This window comes from Centruroides vittatus, unplaced genomic scaffold, assembly GCF_030686945.1.
Source record: "Centruroides vittatus isolate TY-2023 unplaced genomic scaffold, ASM3068694v2 contig_1215, whole genome shotgun sequence".
NCBI classification, from domain to species: Eukaryota; Metazoa; Arthropoda; class Arachnida; order Scorpiones; family Buthidae; genus Centruroides; species Centruroides vittatus.
Window position 1 is genome coordinate 2,385,508 of NW_027120777.1, and position 16,289 is coordinate 2,401,796.

The 16,289-nt window shown below is 30.3% G+C and overlaps 1 protein-coding gene across 2 annotated transcripts in view; it reads left to right on the top strand.

Moving 5' to 3' along the window:
• Window positions 1-16,289, top strand: part of LOC136986997 (carnitine O-acetyltransferase-like) — a 44,955-nt gene that overhangs the window by 10,472 nt on the left and 18,194 nt on the right. The window contains exons 3-7 of one of the 2 annotated variants that reach the window (XM_067284633.1): window positions 2,859-2,945; window positions 3,035-3,153; window positions 4,676-4,729; window positions 11,170-11,335; window positions 15,568-15,739. In XM_067284633.1, coding sequence (XP_067140734.1) covers window positions 2,859-2,945; window positions 3,035-3,153; window positions 4,676-4,729; window positions 11,170-11,335; window positions 15,568-15,739 — 598 coding nt within the window. The remainder of the gene's footprint in view (window positions 1-2,858; window positions 2,946-3,034; window positions 3,154-4,675; window positions 4,730-11,169; window positions 11,336-15,567; window positions 15,740-16,289) is intronic. The other variant, XM_067284640.1, reaches the window with a different exon arrangement.

A 16,289-nucleotide genomic window follows, 5' to 3' on the forward strand; every position in this document is an offset into this window, starting at 1 on the left:
GGCAAGCAGGTTGGCAAGCACATAAACAACAATTGTTGTTAGATACATGTTTTACAGTTCTGTGCTGTTAAAGCTGATTATACTGACCACAATGTAGGTGCAACAGTTTTATACATTGACATGCCTACCTGCCCTTCCTGACTTACATGTTTATGTTAACTTGCACTGTTGTCAAATAAAGTAATTAAAAATTACCCCAGAGTAAATATTGTTTAGATTTTCATTTTCATGTTCTTTCCAATAGCTCTATTTTTGATCCCACATACAATTGACCATTAGTGAGAAACCTCTTTCAGGACATTATAAACCAGGATCTCTGACATACACACTTGCCAACTTTTGGATTCTATTGATATTATATAGTATCATCCCTTGCTCTTTGTTTGGCTGTAATTAGTTCATTTCTCCTACCTTTAATCATTTTCAAGTTATATAATTTTATTTTTAACATCCTCTGTATATAAGCAATAAATAAGTATATTATAATCTTTAAATAACACCAATTAAATGATGTTGAAGAACATTTTATAATTGATAATTTATGTAACTTTTTCATAAAACTATATGCAATACATCAATAAATTAATAGGCTGACTAGATCAATGAAATGAAAAATAACAAAACAGTATGAAAAATCAAACTTTCAAATAATAGTTTATACAAGAAAACAACACTAATACTATATATATGTCACTGTTTATTTATGACCACAAAGCTTTTTATGAAAATTAAGGACAGATTAAAAGGAGAATTTATAGATTTACTGTAACTGGATGAGAAATTATATTAGCTTTTTTTTTGTAAATGAATTGATAATTTCTTAATAAAATTAATGAAATGTAATGTAGTTTATTTTGGTTGCATTATTTCAAACTATATAAAAATATTTTATTTTTTTCAACAGTACTGTATTTAAAAGAAAGGATTTTTAAATTATCTCATGATAGAAAAATTACAATAGAAAATTTAAAAAGTACATAAGTATTTTTGCACAGCAAACTCTTTAAAAGCAATACTGTATTCAAAATACAGTGTGTCTAGTCACTCTAATAATTACCTTTGAATTACCTGTTATACATGACTATAAATAAGACCATAACCACAATCATAAACATCAAGATTAATAATTAATAATATGATTTGTATTTGGAGATAGAATAGTATAAAAATTACATTTCAGGAAAGTACTAAAATGCACTGATTATGATAGAAGAGTTTGCTTAAGATAATTCATTTTAAATACTAATATCATTATTATAGGTTACAAAGGTTGTTAAGGAAGCATTAGGTAAAATATTATCACAATAGAATAAGCAGAGAGCTGTGTAAGTTTGCTTTTTCATGTGCATTCTCTCACTTTCTGTGTGCCATATCAGAAATCCTGATATCGGCAGCACCTGGCTTTAGGTTAATAGTGCCAGTTAATGTGCCAAGGTGTATCCTGGGGGAATTACAACCAGAGTGGTTTCCTGTTGCTTTCTCTGGTGCGCGATGTTATGCGAGGGGAAATGCCTTCCGGGAGATCTTGTAAGGGAAATTGGCCCCTATTCAGGTATTACAAACGTGAAGAAAACCTGGAAAACTCCACGTGGCCAGCCCGTCCGAGCGCAGCACGAACCCGTGATCGAACTCCCAGGTCTAGCGACAGAACCGCTCGGCCACTGGTAGGCCATGTGCATTCAGTCATCCATTAATCACTTCACCGAATTTCCACTGTAGTGTAAGAAGTATCATTGCTGTTCCATAGATGAACAGAAAGATATGCTTCAAAAAGATTATTTTTATAGGATTTGGTCTATTTATTGTTTTGATGGATGGGTCTGTATATAGAAAATGCTAGGCGAACAGAAGCTGTTGTATTGCTGCTTCTATCAAAGTTCATTCTAATAATGAAATTTGATAGGAGAAACCTAGCAATCTGAGATTGTATTGTTTTCTAGAAGTTGGGTCCAGTTCAAAATCCCAACAGATCAAAGGCCAAACAGGCTAAATATTATCTGATGTAAATTTGATATGCCATTAAATCAATTATTATCAAATTTGTGCAAACAAATGTCTGTTTGTGTAATGAGCCAGTGTCAGAACACTATCATAAAAATTTTCTTAATTAATTTTATTATTTTTATTTTCTATTGAAACTATAAAGTTTCAAATTACAAAAACATTTATTAATTTAAATAAATATCAGAAATTATTCTTTGTTTTGCTTAAACTATATGAAACTAACAATAGAAATTTCATTCAGATTTTTAAAAATTTAGTTATAAAAATTTCCTTTCAAAATTTTCATGGGATTAAGAATTTGTAGGAACAATGATAATATCAGGCCTTTGATTGCATTAGAATTTTAATGTCAGGCTTTTGATACTGTTGGGATATTGATTTCTTGGAATTTCGATTATATCCTCTAAAAGTTATGCCGTTTCTTTTACCCAAAACAATTAATAATATGAATATCAAAGTCAGATTTAGGTGTCTTCAGTATTCATTTATTACTTCTGTTATATCATACTGACATCTCTATCATTAGGACAACATCCATATCTTCAAATTAATTGCAAAATAAGGTAATTTAAACCACTGTCACAGTTATACTTGTGACAATGATTTGAATGATGCCAAAATATACAAATATGAATTAATTAAATGTAAATTTTGAAAATTAAAAGATTTATGAAAATAAATAAAATTAATTAATGTTAAAAATATAAGTGTACTAAAAAGTTGTTGAAATTTTAAAAAATTGAAACAGAAGGAAAATTCTTCAATAATTACTTCATATTTATAAAATTTATGTATATTTAATAAATATCTTTAGATTCAGTTTTGCATTATTATTTTTAAATATTTTCTCACAGATTGTACAAGAATTTGGTTCACCTGGTGGTTTGGGTGAAAAATTACATTTTCTTTTGGAAGAAAGAGCAAAGAACTGTGAAAATTGGGTAAAAATTATATGAAATTAAGAAAATTTCTTTAATTGATGAAAGTTAGAATTTAATACAATACATAATGTCTTTTTTTCCCCACACAGTTATCTGAATGGTGGTTACAAACAGCATACCTTGAATATCGTATGCCAGTTGTTGTCTATTCTAGTCCAGGGCTTGTCTTTCCATTACAAAACTTCACATCACAAGTTGATCAACTTCGGTAATTAATTTCGTATTTATTAAATAAGCTCAATGAAATCTGAGCTTGAGAAGAACAAAATTGTTAAAGAAACAAATTGGACACAAACACAATATGTTCTTGTATTTTTTTTTTTAATATAATGCATATATTATGAATTATATATAATATAATATCTGTTTTGATTAAAAATACATATATAAAGGATTAAGCACTGAAAAATGTCACACAGCTAATCAGAATTAGAGTTTTATTTACAGCACATGATCTATATTCTAACACAATCAAACAGTTTTAATATCACCTCCAGTAACTGGAAGTTACACCATTATTTCTATCTCACTTTAAAGATTTAATTGAGGATTTTGAGTACTTACACTACATTTTGATTTAAAAGTTTGTTGTAATCCGTGTGTATTTAATGGTAATTATATATTTATTAAATATTTTCTTAATTACTTTCATGTTTTATAGTTGTTTCAGAAAAAATTAATTCCTATTCTAGATGATGAAAATGGAAAACACATCCTGTTTCATTATGATATGGTTCTATTTTTTAAAATTTATTTTCTTAATTTTTTAAAGTAATTTTGTAATTAAAATTTTTCATTTTATAAATTTTTAATCCTAAATACCTATCTCATGCATAGCCAATCAATGCAATTAATTTAAAATAATTTTTTGTTTTATTAATTAACTTTATTTTTATTATTCCTGAATAACCTTTTAAATATTTAACTTGAGGCTATAACTAGACAACTATGGTAGGGTTGGGCCTAGCAAATTGTGAGATAGTCTTACCAGAGATTTGAGGGTTAAAGAATACCCTGGGGAAAGAGAATCTAGGGCTTAACACACAGACATTTTTGAATAATATGATATAGTAGAGAGGTTTCCCACTCATTTCATCTATTGACCCTTTTAAGTAACATTTTTTTTTCCATCAACCCTCATATATATATAATAAAATAATGTATACATATACATACATAGATTAATTTTTAGTTGTTTTTATATTTGGAAAATTTGCTCATTGACTTTGATATGTAACTATTAAATAATATATGTGCAAAACAGTACAAAAATATTTAAAATTTAAACTTTAAAAATTGATTTTTTATATTTTTTGATATATCTATAAACCAAATTTTGTCATTTGGAACAATGGATAGGAATGGCTCTAAATTTTCTAGAAGACGCTGACCCAACCCTGTTTCCCTTCTAGCTACAGGCTTGATTTAACTGTATGAAAACAAATATAATCCACATTACATAAAGGGAATTTAGTGCAGACAATATCATATACATAGTATCTGTGTGATCATGTCACATACTTGCTAGTAAATTTTAAATTTCATTAAAATTTTAAAATTTGACTTTAACATTATAAATGTTAAAATCAGCTATTAGAGTGTATCATTTTAAATAATATTGATAATAATACTTAACAGAATTTCATATTTATTTAGCAACTTCTGTTTAAAACAATTCTAAATTAAATAAACAGTAAATGATGAAATTTTATATTATTTTATTTTTACAGTTATGCAGCCAAACTTGTTTCTGCAGCTTTGGAATATAAATTAATGATCGATCAGTAAGTTTAATTTGTTTACTGTATTTGAATACTAAATTAAATGCATAATAAGTTTTATTTATTGAAGCACACAGGAAATATTGTGTGGTGTTGTTCATTTTTAAAAAAAGACATTAATGTTTTAATTTATTATAAATTTGAAAGCTATATGTATTTATAAATTATAATAATTTACAAATTATATGTAAAAGATAAACGGATAAGCTTATATTATAAAAATATCTTTAGTTTGATGAAATCTAACTCTGAATATTGCAATGTTTATTATATGGGAAAGCTATTGAAATTGTTTATTATTATTGTGCTGTTTTTGAATACAACAACAGTACAAAGAAGTACAGTTGAACCTGTCTATTTCAAAACTCAAGGACATGAGAAAAAATTTGAAATAAACAGGTTTTGAGATATAGAAGTTTCTACACAGTAAAACAGTAGTAGGTTTGATTGGAGGCATGGTATTTTATTAATACAATAGCAAGTATAGTACATACCTATATTAGGTATTAATAAAAGATTTTTGACATATCTTAACAGAAATAGTTTGTGAATACACTCATTGCCATAAAAATTAGTGCCACCAAAAAAGAATTGTCATATCACTGAGAAACTTGGCTTGGAGAGCAGATATAGAGCTATAGTATGATTACTCATTGCATAATGCCAGCAGAGAGAGTTAAAGTGCATCCCCCTTAGCCTATAAAAAAAAGCATACAAAGACATCCTGTCTGTATGCAGACAGGATGTCTTTGCATGCTTTTTTTTAAATATTACTAAGGGGGATTGTGCAGAGGGACTGTGTATTACTAAAGATGCCTTTACATCACAATCAAAGACCATATAAACGACTAACCAAGTTTGAGAAGGGAAGGATCATCAGTTTGAGAGAAGCTGGATAGTTATCTCTCTGAATAGATAGCTACCTAGGCCATTCTGAAAACATTTGAGGAGGTGTTGGGACCAGTGAGAGAGAACTCACACACATGGCACCCAGACTCAGGGTGCCACTAGCCAAGAGGATTGCCTGGTCCTCTGACAAGCATGCACACAACAGTATTGTTGTCCTCCATCTGGATACAGGTGGTGCCGTCATTACAGGCCTCTGTGTCTGTCCAGACCATTTTGAAGCACCTGGATGAGGAACATTTGGTATCATGGCAGCCATTACATGTGCTGCCATTGACAGCCACCCACCATTGCCTCTGTTTGAAGTGATGTTTTTCCCGATGGGATTGGACTGCAACAGAATGGAACTGGTTTACCTACAGTGACAAATCCAGATTCAGTTTTGGCACTGATATTTGTGTCTGGAGGTCTCATGGTGAATACCTCAATCCTGCCTACAGTTTGGAGAAGCACACTGCCCCCACAGCTGGTGGGTACCATCATATATGACAGACAGTCACCTCTACTAGTGATCAATCCAAGGGACCATGGCAGCCCAGTGGTATGTTAATGACATCCTGCAGCCACGTATGTTGCCTCTCATGGCATGGCTCCCAACAGTCATTTTTCAACAGGACAATGTTCAACCACACACAGCAAGGATGTCACAGGACTGCCTCTACCACATTTCTATACTTTTCTGGTCTGCCCTGATTTGTCACCAATCAAACATGTCTGGAACCATCTGGGATGCCAAGTTGAACAGCCTGAGAGTTTGGCCAAACTACAGGACGACTTGTAGCAACTATGAACTGAGATGCTGCAGGACACCGTACAGAACATGTATGTCTTCATGCCCACCCATATCACATCATCTATTCATGCTAGAAATGGCCTAACAGGGTACTAGAGTCTCCTTTCATTTGTAGTTTTTCCTGCAATAGATGATTCTTTTGCTTTCATTTTGTAATCACTTACTTATATCACTGTTACATTCACACATGTAACAGTGATTCCAACAACTCTTTCTTGGTATGCTAATTTTTATGGCAATGAGTGTAGTTTCTGATACCTGACTTTCTTTAATCAATAAGATGCAAGCCAAACTCGTAACCAATCGGAGAAAAACAGCATTAACTGCAATTATGTACTGTATTGCAAGAGTTGTTTCTCAAATACAGTTAATTCTCTCAAAATATAGTCACTGGCCTTTGAATTTGTAATTGACCCATAATTTGAGATAGAGGTTTTGGGAAAAAATTATTTGAGATAAACAAGGAAACTATATTGAATTTAGGCTGAAAATGCAGGGGGTAAATAAGTTTCAAGATAAAGAGGTTTTTGGGATAGACATGTTTCAGATAGACCAGTTCAACTGTATTATGAATGTAAATTGGAATGCAAGATTTTATGATATGCTAAGTACAGACACAAAAATATGTTTTTATTTATTTAAAAAAAATAAACATGCAGTTTTCTGAAGAAAAATTAGTACTTTTAATTTTATAGCTAAATTTAATTATTGTAAATATGAAATATAGTGGGTGATCAGTTAACGAACAGTTTGGACCATGAACAAATCGAATAACGAACACTTCTCCGAAAGATTTTTATGTTCAGACAATGAACACTTGTTTGGATGATGAACACCTCACAGAATAAAAACAAGAAGAAGTGACATAAAATAGTGAATACCAATTGGTCTTCTCTTGTCTCCAGGTGACAATTTGAAACTTTTTGGAGCTCAGGATACGTCAACATTGATGCTCAACCCTATACTGATCAGATAGTATTCCTCTAAACTTTGAAACTCTCCTTGTAATTCCAGCCTTTTGTTTAACTTTCTGACTAAGAATTTTTTTTTATAGTCTTCTTGAGACTGTCAGGCGGGCACTCATTAAGTTTTGCGTCGGTTTTTATTTTCAAAAGGTATGAGTTTAACTATCCCATCAGATATTCGTTAATGTTTTAACATCAAATTTCGAATTTCATCCAGGCCTCACATTTACATAATTTTTTTGTGCACTAGTTGATTTCTGTTCTCTGAATTTTTGTAAGTGCTTTTCTGAACTTTTCATTTAAAAAAGAAACAGACATTATTATGGAACTGAAAAAGAGTGGAGTTTCAAGAACTGTGCTCACCACAGAAACCAAGCAAGAGTTAATAGCCGAGATAGAGAGTGGGCAGATGTCTGATGTTGCCGGGCAGTATGGCTTGAACAGGTCTACAGTAGGCTGCAGTTCAGTTTTATCTAAGAAAGAGCAGCTAAAGGAGTAACAAAAATCACATCCGAGAAATAAAGAACATTGAAGAGCTCATAATGGAACCTGAAACTGATCTGACAACAGAACTCCAAAAACTCTTAAATGAAGAACATCAAGAAACTCAGTGAGATATGTTTTTTTCTGAAAAAGAGGATTAGAGTCGATATCTGCTATTAAAGATATTTTGAAGAAGTGGGAGGATGTCAGAACAATGATCATCCAAACCAGATTGTGGTTGATAGGCTTGGGGATCTCTACAACAACAATGCTATTAATAAATTACTTCTGATAAATCCTGAAGAAGAGAGAAAAGCAGTCAACATTTGACAGATTCTTTAAGCAAATGTCAGTGCAGAAGATTGCATCCCAAATGCCTCGTTTTACTTTTGCACTCCTTTCAAAATCCGGATCATTTGCTACAATTTGATCAACAGTTCTGGTTATCGTTACCAAACTTTTACTAAGGAAATCTGTAGAAAAATTTTTGGGTTCTCTATTTTCAGAATCTCTGTTTTCCAGTTCTATATGAATTACTTGTTCTGCCAGTTCTTGAAGGTCATCGTTGGTAAGGCTCTCACCAGAAACCTGCAGTAACTCCTGCTCGTCTACATCTCCTAGTCCTGCTGTATTGATTAGGTTGACAATTTGGTCAATCTAGCAATAAAGCAATAAGCTCTTCTCGACGAGAATTCTTGGATACCTTCAGCCATAACTTCTTTCACACTTTGTTCGTGCATTTATCAGTTAATTCTTGCCAAGCAAGGTCGATATTGCCTATGGCATCTATGATGATATATTTTTTCCAAAATTGTATCAAACATAGATTTAAGGAAAGTACAGTGCTACGATGAATTGCCATCTTTTGTTGATTGGTTTGTGTTCGAAATAATCATATTATATATGAATCAATGAAATGCTGCGATAATTTGAATCAGCATAAATTTTGAGCTTTTTTTTAGGCCTCAAGCATACTGCATTATATTGAATCAGTGTTAATTGAGGCAGCGTTAAGCAGGGTTTTACTGTATAATTTTGTATAGGATTAAAAAAATAATACAAAAATGCACTTCTAATTTTATAATAAAATACTATAGAATTGCCAATTGATTTATCTTGTTGATTAGTTTTATCAATATTTAATAATAATAATTAAAATTTGGCATATTCTTGTTGAAAAAATTAAACTGCATGAATTGAAGAAATACCATTAATTTTTCAACTGCTCAACATAAACTCAAAAATTTATTATGTAAATATTTTCAAATTCAAATTGATCTTTATAGTAAAAGTTGATAGTTGCTTATGAAAAAGTATATATAAATTTAAATAAGCAAAATGGTGTTTAATTAAAAACAAAAGTAATAATAATGTTAATATTGCTAAATCTTTTATTTCCATAAAAAATTGTATTATTATTAGAAGTATCATTTTGGAAGGTTTATAGTTTACATTTAGATTGGACTTCTAATTTCAATCTATAGCAGATGATAATTTATTTTTGACCAATAAATTATCATGACATTTCATAATTATTAATTTTTTTTTCTTGAAGAAAAACATTCATAAGCTTTTATGAAAAAAAAAAAGAAATTTGAAATTTTACCATAAATATGTTTCTGAAAAAATAATTTGATTCACATTGGGAGAAAAGATGAAGAAATCAATGATAAAGTTTCTTCAAAGAATTTATCTTTATTTTTACTTATATACTTTTTACAAATCTGTTCCATTGTATTTTATAAAAAAATTTGTGAATATCCACAAATGTCTTAAAATGAGCATAAAAGTTCATTTTAGCAAATGAATATGATGTTATTTATCACCAAAAATACCATGAAATATTTAGCTTCATGTTTGGTTATTTCTATTTTGGAAATGGTAAATGAATAAAACCATTTAATTATTAAAACATTTGATGAAAATAATGAGTTACAACTGGCTAAAACTGGCTAAGCAGTGCTGATATGATTTAATTGATGTTCTTTCATCTGAATACCAGTAATTTATATTATTGTTTCTGAAATAAAATCTAATAATGTCTGAATATTTTAAAAATCTGATTATTTCCCATATACTTTTAATGTTTCTGTGAAATAAAATTGTATATTTGTAAAACATATCACTATAAATTGTTTTGTTACAGACGGCATAACTCATTAATACAACTCACCTATCCACACCGGGGTGAAACCATTTAATTCTCTTGTAAACCTTGTCACCGGTGCTTCCAAAGTTTGTGCACTAATGTTTTCGGCCCCTCACTAGGTCCTTCTTCAAGCGAAATTTATTCTATTTTCTTTTTTGACCGTTAAAACGAAGAATATCCTCTTTCTGGATAAAATTCGAATTGTCCGATTCCGTATCTATGGAAACCGCGGTTTCCATAGATACGGAATCGGACAATTGGAACTTTGGACTTTGGAACTTTGGAACGAACTTTGGAAGCACCGGTGACAAGGTTTACGAGAGAATTAAATGGTTTTGTTACAGATTTCTCTACTAAAAATTACATTTTTATTGGGAGAAATTTTTTAATCTTTGCAAATATTTTTGTAAGATACAATTGAACAAGCTATACAAAGATATATAAATAAAACAAAAATTGACTTTATTAAGAATGGAACAAAATAAAACCAATGACAAAATTACAAAATTCATTGCCATATGACAGAAATAATTATTCAGTGTATATAGTCATCAGCTAACAAAATCATGTATGGTTCAAAACCATACACAATTTAGTTAGCTGGTGGATTCACTAATTTGTAATTTGCATAAAATATATCAGTGTTTTTAAATTTTTTCCTCTTACTTTCAAGAACAAAAAATATCAGCTCTCTGAATTTCATTTTCTGGTCCATTTTTATGAAATTACTAGCAGAGATGCCTAGCGTTGCTTGGACTAAAAGTAATTGGGACAATTATTAAAATTAAAACCATATTAACAGTTTGTTTATTTTAGCTTGAGCACTGCCAGGTATATTTGCTTGTTCATTATAATAATATAAGATGTATAATAATATCAATTTGATATTAATTGTTTAAATTAATATTAAAGTAATATTAATTAATGTAAGTAAATTTTAACATCTTCATTAAACTTGCACATTTAGTTTTTTAATTTACATATATTAAAATATTTATAAATTGAAATAGTATACTTTTTTGTAAAGGTTTCAGGAAAGTTGTTATTTTAAATTTTAAACAGATGAGAATTATTAATTTTATATTTTATTTACATAATTTTCAGTAATATATCAATTTTATATATGAATTATTTTTAAATTTTAAAGACAAGTGCTTCCTCCTGATATGATGGGTAATCAGCCTTTAGATATGTCTCAATATTTAAAAATATTTTCAACGTGTCGTATTCCTGCTATTCCATCAGACTGCTTAATTCATTTCTCAGAAGAACCGGAACCACCTAAACATATAACTGTTGCTCATAATAATCACGTAAGAATATTTATTTATTACTGTTCAGTGTAATTAAAGGTTTAATTATTATTATTGTTAAATTTTAAAAAATAAATTTTAAATAATCAATATAAAGTAATAACTTAAAGTTTGTTTTAAAAAAAATTAGGAAATTATTTAATAATTAAATTCTGGATTCTGGATATAATTATTTATGCTTATTTACTGTACTTACTTGAATATAAGACGACCTCGCATATAGGACGAGGTGTGTAAAGGTCAAAATAAAGAAAATTAGTCTTATTAATACAATTCTAATTTTATTTCGTTTAATCACAAGTAAAACATCAAATGAACATAAATGTACACATTGTCCTGCAAAAATTACTTATATTTTAAACTGTAAGGAAAAATCTTGTAAAAGCTGGAAATCGGGAACCTTTTCTTGCCAATTCTTAACAGTTGAATCTACTCTCCATCGATTACACGATTACAATTATGAGTTTCTCTGAATTCTGATTTCCGAATAATCATTTGTTTTCACGTGGGAATGGATTAAAACTTATATTGTGCTCCCATGTGATTTTGGAATTTCAATCTGGAATTCAATTCAAAAGCTTTGCTTTTCCTATTGTTATTCATCTTTATTACTGACAATATACAAGAAAGATTCAAATGACCCAGATAAAATACTTGTTTTTAAATACAAGAGGGTAAGCATCCAGTAAAAATTGCGAATATATGGTTCACAAAAATTATTTGCTAAAACGCAAAGAATCTTTCACTCGCAAATATGGGATGACCTAGGATTTTGAAGCTGCGATAAATGAATAAAAACCTCATCTTATATGCGAGTAGAAATGGTATATAAATATTCATTTCATTTAAATGAATATTTAAATATGAATACATAAACATCTCTAAGGTCAATAGTTTTATTAAATCCAAATTATTGTTGGATTAAATTAGGCTCTTTTACTGCTGCTATTAATAATTAAATAGTGAGTAATTTGTCACTAGAGGTAGGTGTTAGGTGCCATCTTTTGTTAAATTTAATAATTATAATTAAATTAATATTTATTAAATAATTTAGAAAATTCTGGAAGAAAAGAATTGACCCAGAGCAGGACTCAAACCTACCACTTACTGTGTGGATGTGTTGCCAGTTATGCTACCCAGACCGCCATCTGATCCTTTGCTTTCAGACATATTAATTTAGATATAACCATATCTAAATTAACAGTGGCGTGCCGTGACATTTGATGATAGGGAAGTTGTGTTTCTGTAAGAAGCCGACTTCCAGGGGCAATCAGTTAATTGCGCGTCAGTGATGGCCTAGGGTCCATTCGTACGTGCGTGGTGGCGAAAGAGACGTATCTGACAAAAACCGACAAAGAAGAAACATAAAATAAACATATATTATGTACAAGATCGTTTGCTTTAAAACAATCAGCCGTTCGGACATCCCGGGCGTCAATGTGGTTCTTTGATGGTCGATCGAAGGTGGCCCTGGGACAGTGGCGTTGACAAGTCTGTAGGGCACGGGGAGACTTCTTCTGTTGGCGTCGGGGACACGGTCTAAGTCCGAAGTGGCACGGGTTACAGGTTGGCACAATAAACGAGAACTTTTTTTTTTGCGCGCGCGTTGACACACGGCGTTTTGGTTATTCGGAACGTTAACCGAGTGCCAGGTGTCCTCGATTGTCGGGGATTATATTGATCTCTGTTCTTTCTTTCGTGCATTTGATTAGTCGTTCTCCCTCAATCACGCTTCCCGAGTGGTTGGTCCCTGGTTACTAAACGTAACGAGACTCTTACCTGGAGCGCGAGAAAAGTCAAAATCGAAGATGAATTCGATCTTCCACCGATGACAGAACGACTTCCGTCCGTGATTTATGGTTTCTGCTTGGCAGTTTGATATAAACAATGAGTGTCCGACTACAAATGACTTTTACTTATGTTTTTTTAAACTAATCAATTTTTCTCTAAATTAACCATTTTTCGCGTCTTTTGTGACGGGTCAGACCTGTCCGGTACATGGCATTTCCATAAAAGTTTTAAACAAATACTGGAAGTGACAAAAATAAACAATTTACGTATTTTACAGTAGTTCTAAAATACAAATAATACATACATAATACAAATTAACATGATACAAACAATAATAGAAAAACTTGTTTTTTTTATAAACTAACTCTATTCGGCGATTTTTTTCGACAAAGTCGTTAATTACTTTATCATAAAAGTCGCTGGTCGTAGACTCTGTCAACGTATTTAAAAGCACTTTTTCTATCGAAAGGAACGCTAGCGACGACAATCTTCCTCTGACTGAGTGTTCCTGGCCAATGTATGAATTTGCTTCGTGGTCGAAAAACTGCGCTCAGCAGACCCACTGGTAGATGGTCTCGTAAAAATTAACGATATTAAATCATATAATTCTTTTAGTACGTCTTTGTTCGGATCGACATTAATTATAATACTTTTTATGTCTAAGAGTTATTTGTCAATATAGTCCGGACACAAATATAAATATTGCGATTCGCTATGTAATTTAGATAAATCAAAAAATTTCCCATAAAATTTACTTAATTTAAAGAATTAAAACACGCTTGGAAAAATTGTTTTTCATATTAAAATTATTAACATTTAAAAGTGATAAAAATTCTAAAGATTTTCTGACAATATAATTACAGTATAATTAAAAAAAAATTATAATTAAGCATAACTTTGCGAAGAAACGTACATAAAAATAACAATGAATACTCTTCACTTTTTAAATCTTAAACAATTCACTTAGTCACATAGCTCCCTACCAGTGGCTAAGGGATAGAATCGTTGAAAGCGTTATGGTGTGTAGCATCCACCGGCTAAACCGGCTGACGCTGGTGCTCTGTAAAGCGCATGCGCCAATGCCCTTGGCTGCTTTACACCATTCAGTTATTCTCGCCGTGAAAGCTGTCTCGTAAGCGCTTCCATTCCGCCACTGATTATTCGAATATACAATAGCAATCTTATCATTTTTTTCACATGTAGTATAGAAATTTGTAATAAGATACATAATGCGGATATAATAAAATATTAATTTTAATTTATTCAAAGTACATGAAAATTTATATATTAGAAAATACAAGGGAAGGTTATTGGAAGGTGGAAGCGGCGCTTCCATCGCTTCCAATGACGGCACGCCACTGAAATTAAATATATGGACTGTGAGTAACTAGTATGGTTATATGTAAATTAAATGTCTGAAAGTGAAGGATGGAGATCCAGGTAGTTTAACTGGCAATTTATGCACATGGTAAGTGGCATTTGATGGTTTGAGTCACACTCTGGGCCAATTCTTTTCTTCCAGAATTTTCTAAATTATTTCATAAATATTAATTTAATTATATTATTAAATTTAATAAAAGATGGTGCCTAATGTCTACCTCTAGTGCCAAATTACTCAGTATTTACTTATTAATACTAATGGTAACATAACCCAATTTAATTTGGCAATCATTTGGCTTTAAAATTTAAATATGATTTATGTTTAACAAACTTGTAATACAGTAGAGACTCGTTAATCAGAACCCTGGTAATCGGAATCGCCGGTAATCGCAACAATTTTCAGTCCTACTGTGTCGTGCCGAATCGAACGTTTTTGATACTAGATTTACTTCTAAAGTATAATTTTCATGTTTTTATATTCTTCAATATATTTATTTTGTTTGTACAAAATAAAGAAATAGTTTTTAACGATACGATAGCCTCGATTATTATTATAAAAATTTTTGTTAGGCTTAAAGTTGACGAAAATTCAACACAAAGTGACACGCGACGGAGAAAAATTCAACACGAAGCAACACGCAACGGAGAAAAATTTGAACATCGGACAGGTTAATATATTTATTCGTACATAATCGGTAATCGGAACAAATCACTAATCTGAACAACCCCAGTCCCCAATTGATTCCGATTTTTGATTCTCTACTGTATATATTTTTATAAATGCATTAGAAAGGACTAATTTTAACAAAAATAAAAATTTTTTCCTTTAAAATCAAAATTTTTCATTTTAAATCGACAAAAAATCAAGCAGATAGAATATCTAATCACTTCTGAAATTGCAAAATCTGTTTTAAGTGACTTTAGTTGTCTTTTAATTTGTTTTAAACATTAATTTAAATTAAAAGATTTTTAATTTATTCAATAAAATTAATTTAATTAGGATGCTTCATAATTTATTATTATAAGTAATTTAAATAATGGTGTATTTGTCTTTTTAAAAGTATTTTCAGGTAAATGTGTTTGGCAGCGATGGAGCACCTTTAAATGAAAGGCAAATTTTTTCTCAATTAGAATTAGTTGTGGCTCAATCAAAATTTCCAAAGAAACCTATTGGAGTTTTAACAACAGAGCATAGAGATACATGGGCAAAAGCATACAAGAGACTTTGTAAATGTAATTATTTGTATAAAATTATTTTATTTTGAAAAGGTGCTAAATAAAACCAATAATTAATTTCTAACATTTAGCAGATAACTTATAAGAAATTACAAGTAGTTTTAATTAATTTTTTAGTAGGAGACATATAATAATAAATATTTTCAATGTAATTAATTTAAGAAAAATAAGAAATACAGTGGGTTCTCAAATTACATGTGTTTCAAATATGTAGTTTTAAAAATAACACAATAGAAAAATCAGAATGCATTGTCCAAAATACATTCAGAATTCAAAATTACATGCACAACTTAGTTATACTGTTTCGATGTTAATGGTACATTAATATACATCACATCATTTGGACAATACTGACTGTTTTAAAACTTGAAGAGACAAAACTTTCATTAACTATCATTTGTGAGATTTCTATCTCAATCGATTCATAACAAGCTTTCGATTTACAAACTAAAACTTTTAAATGTACAATTCACTTCATTTGTAAGTGAGATTTCTATCTCAATCAATTCATAACAAGCTTTCGATTTGTTTCTAACAACTAGTTTCT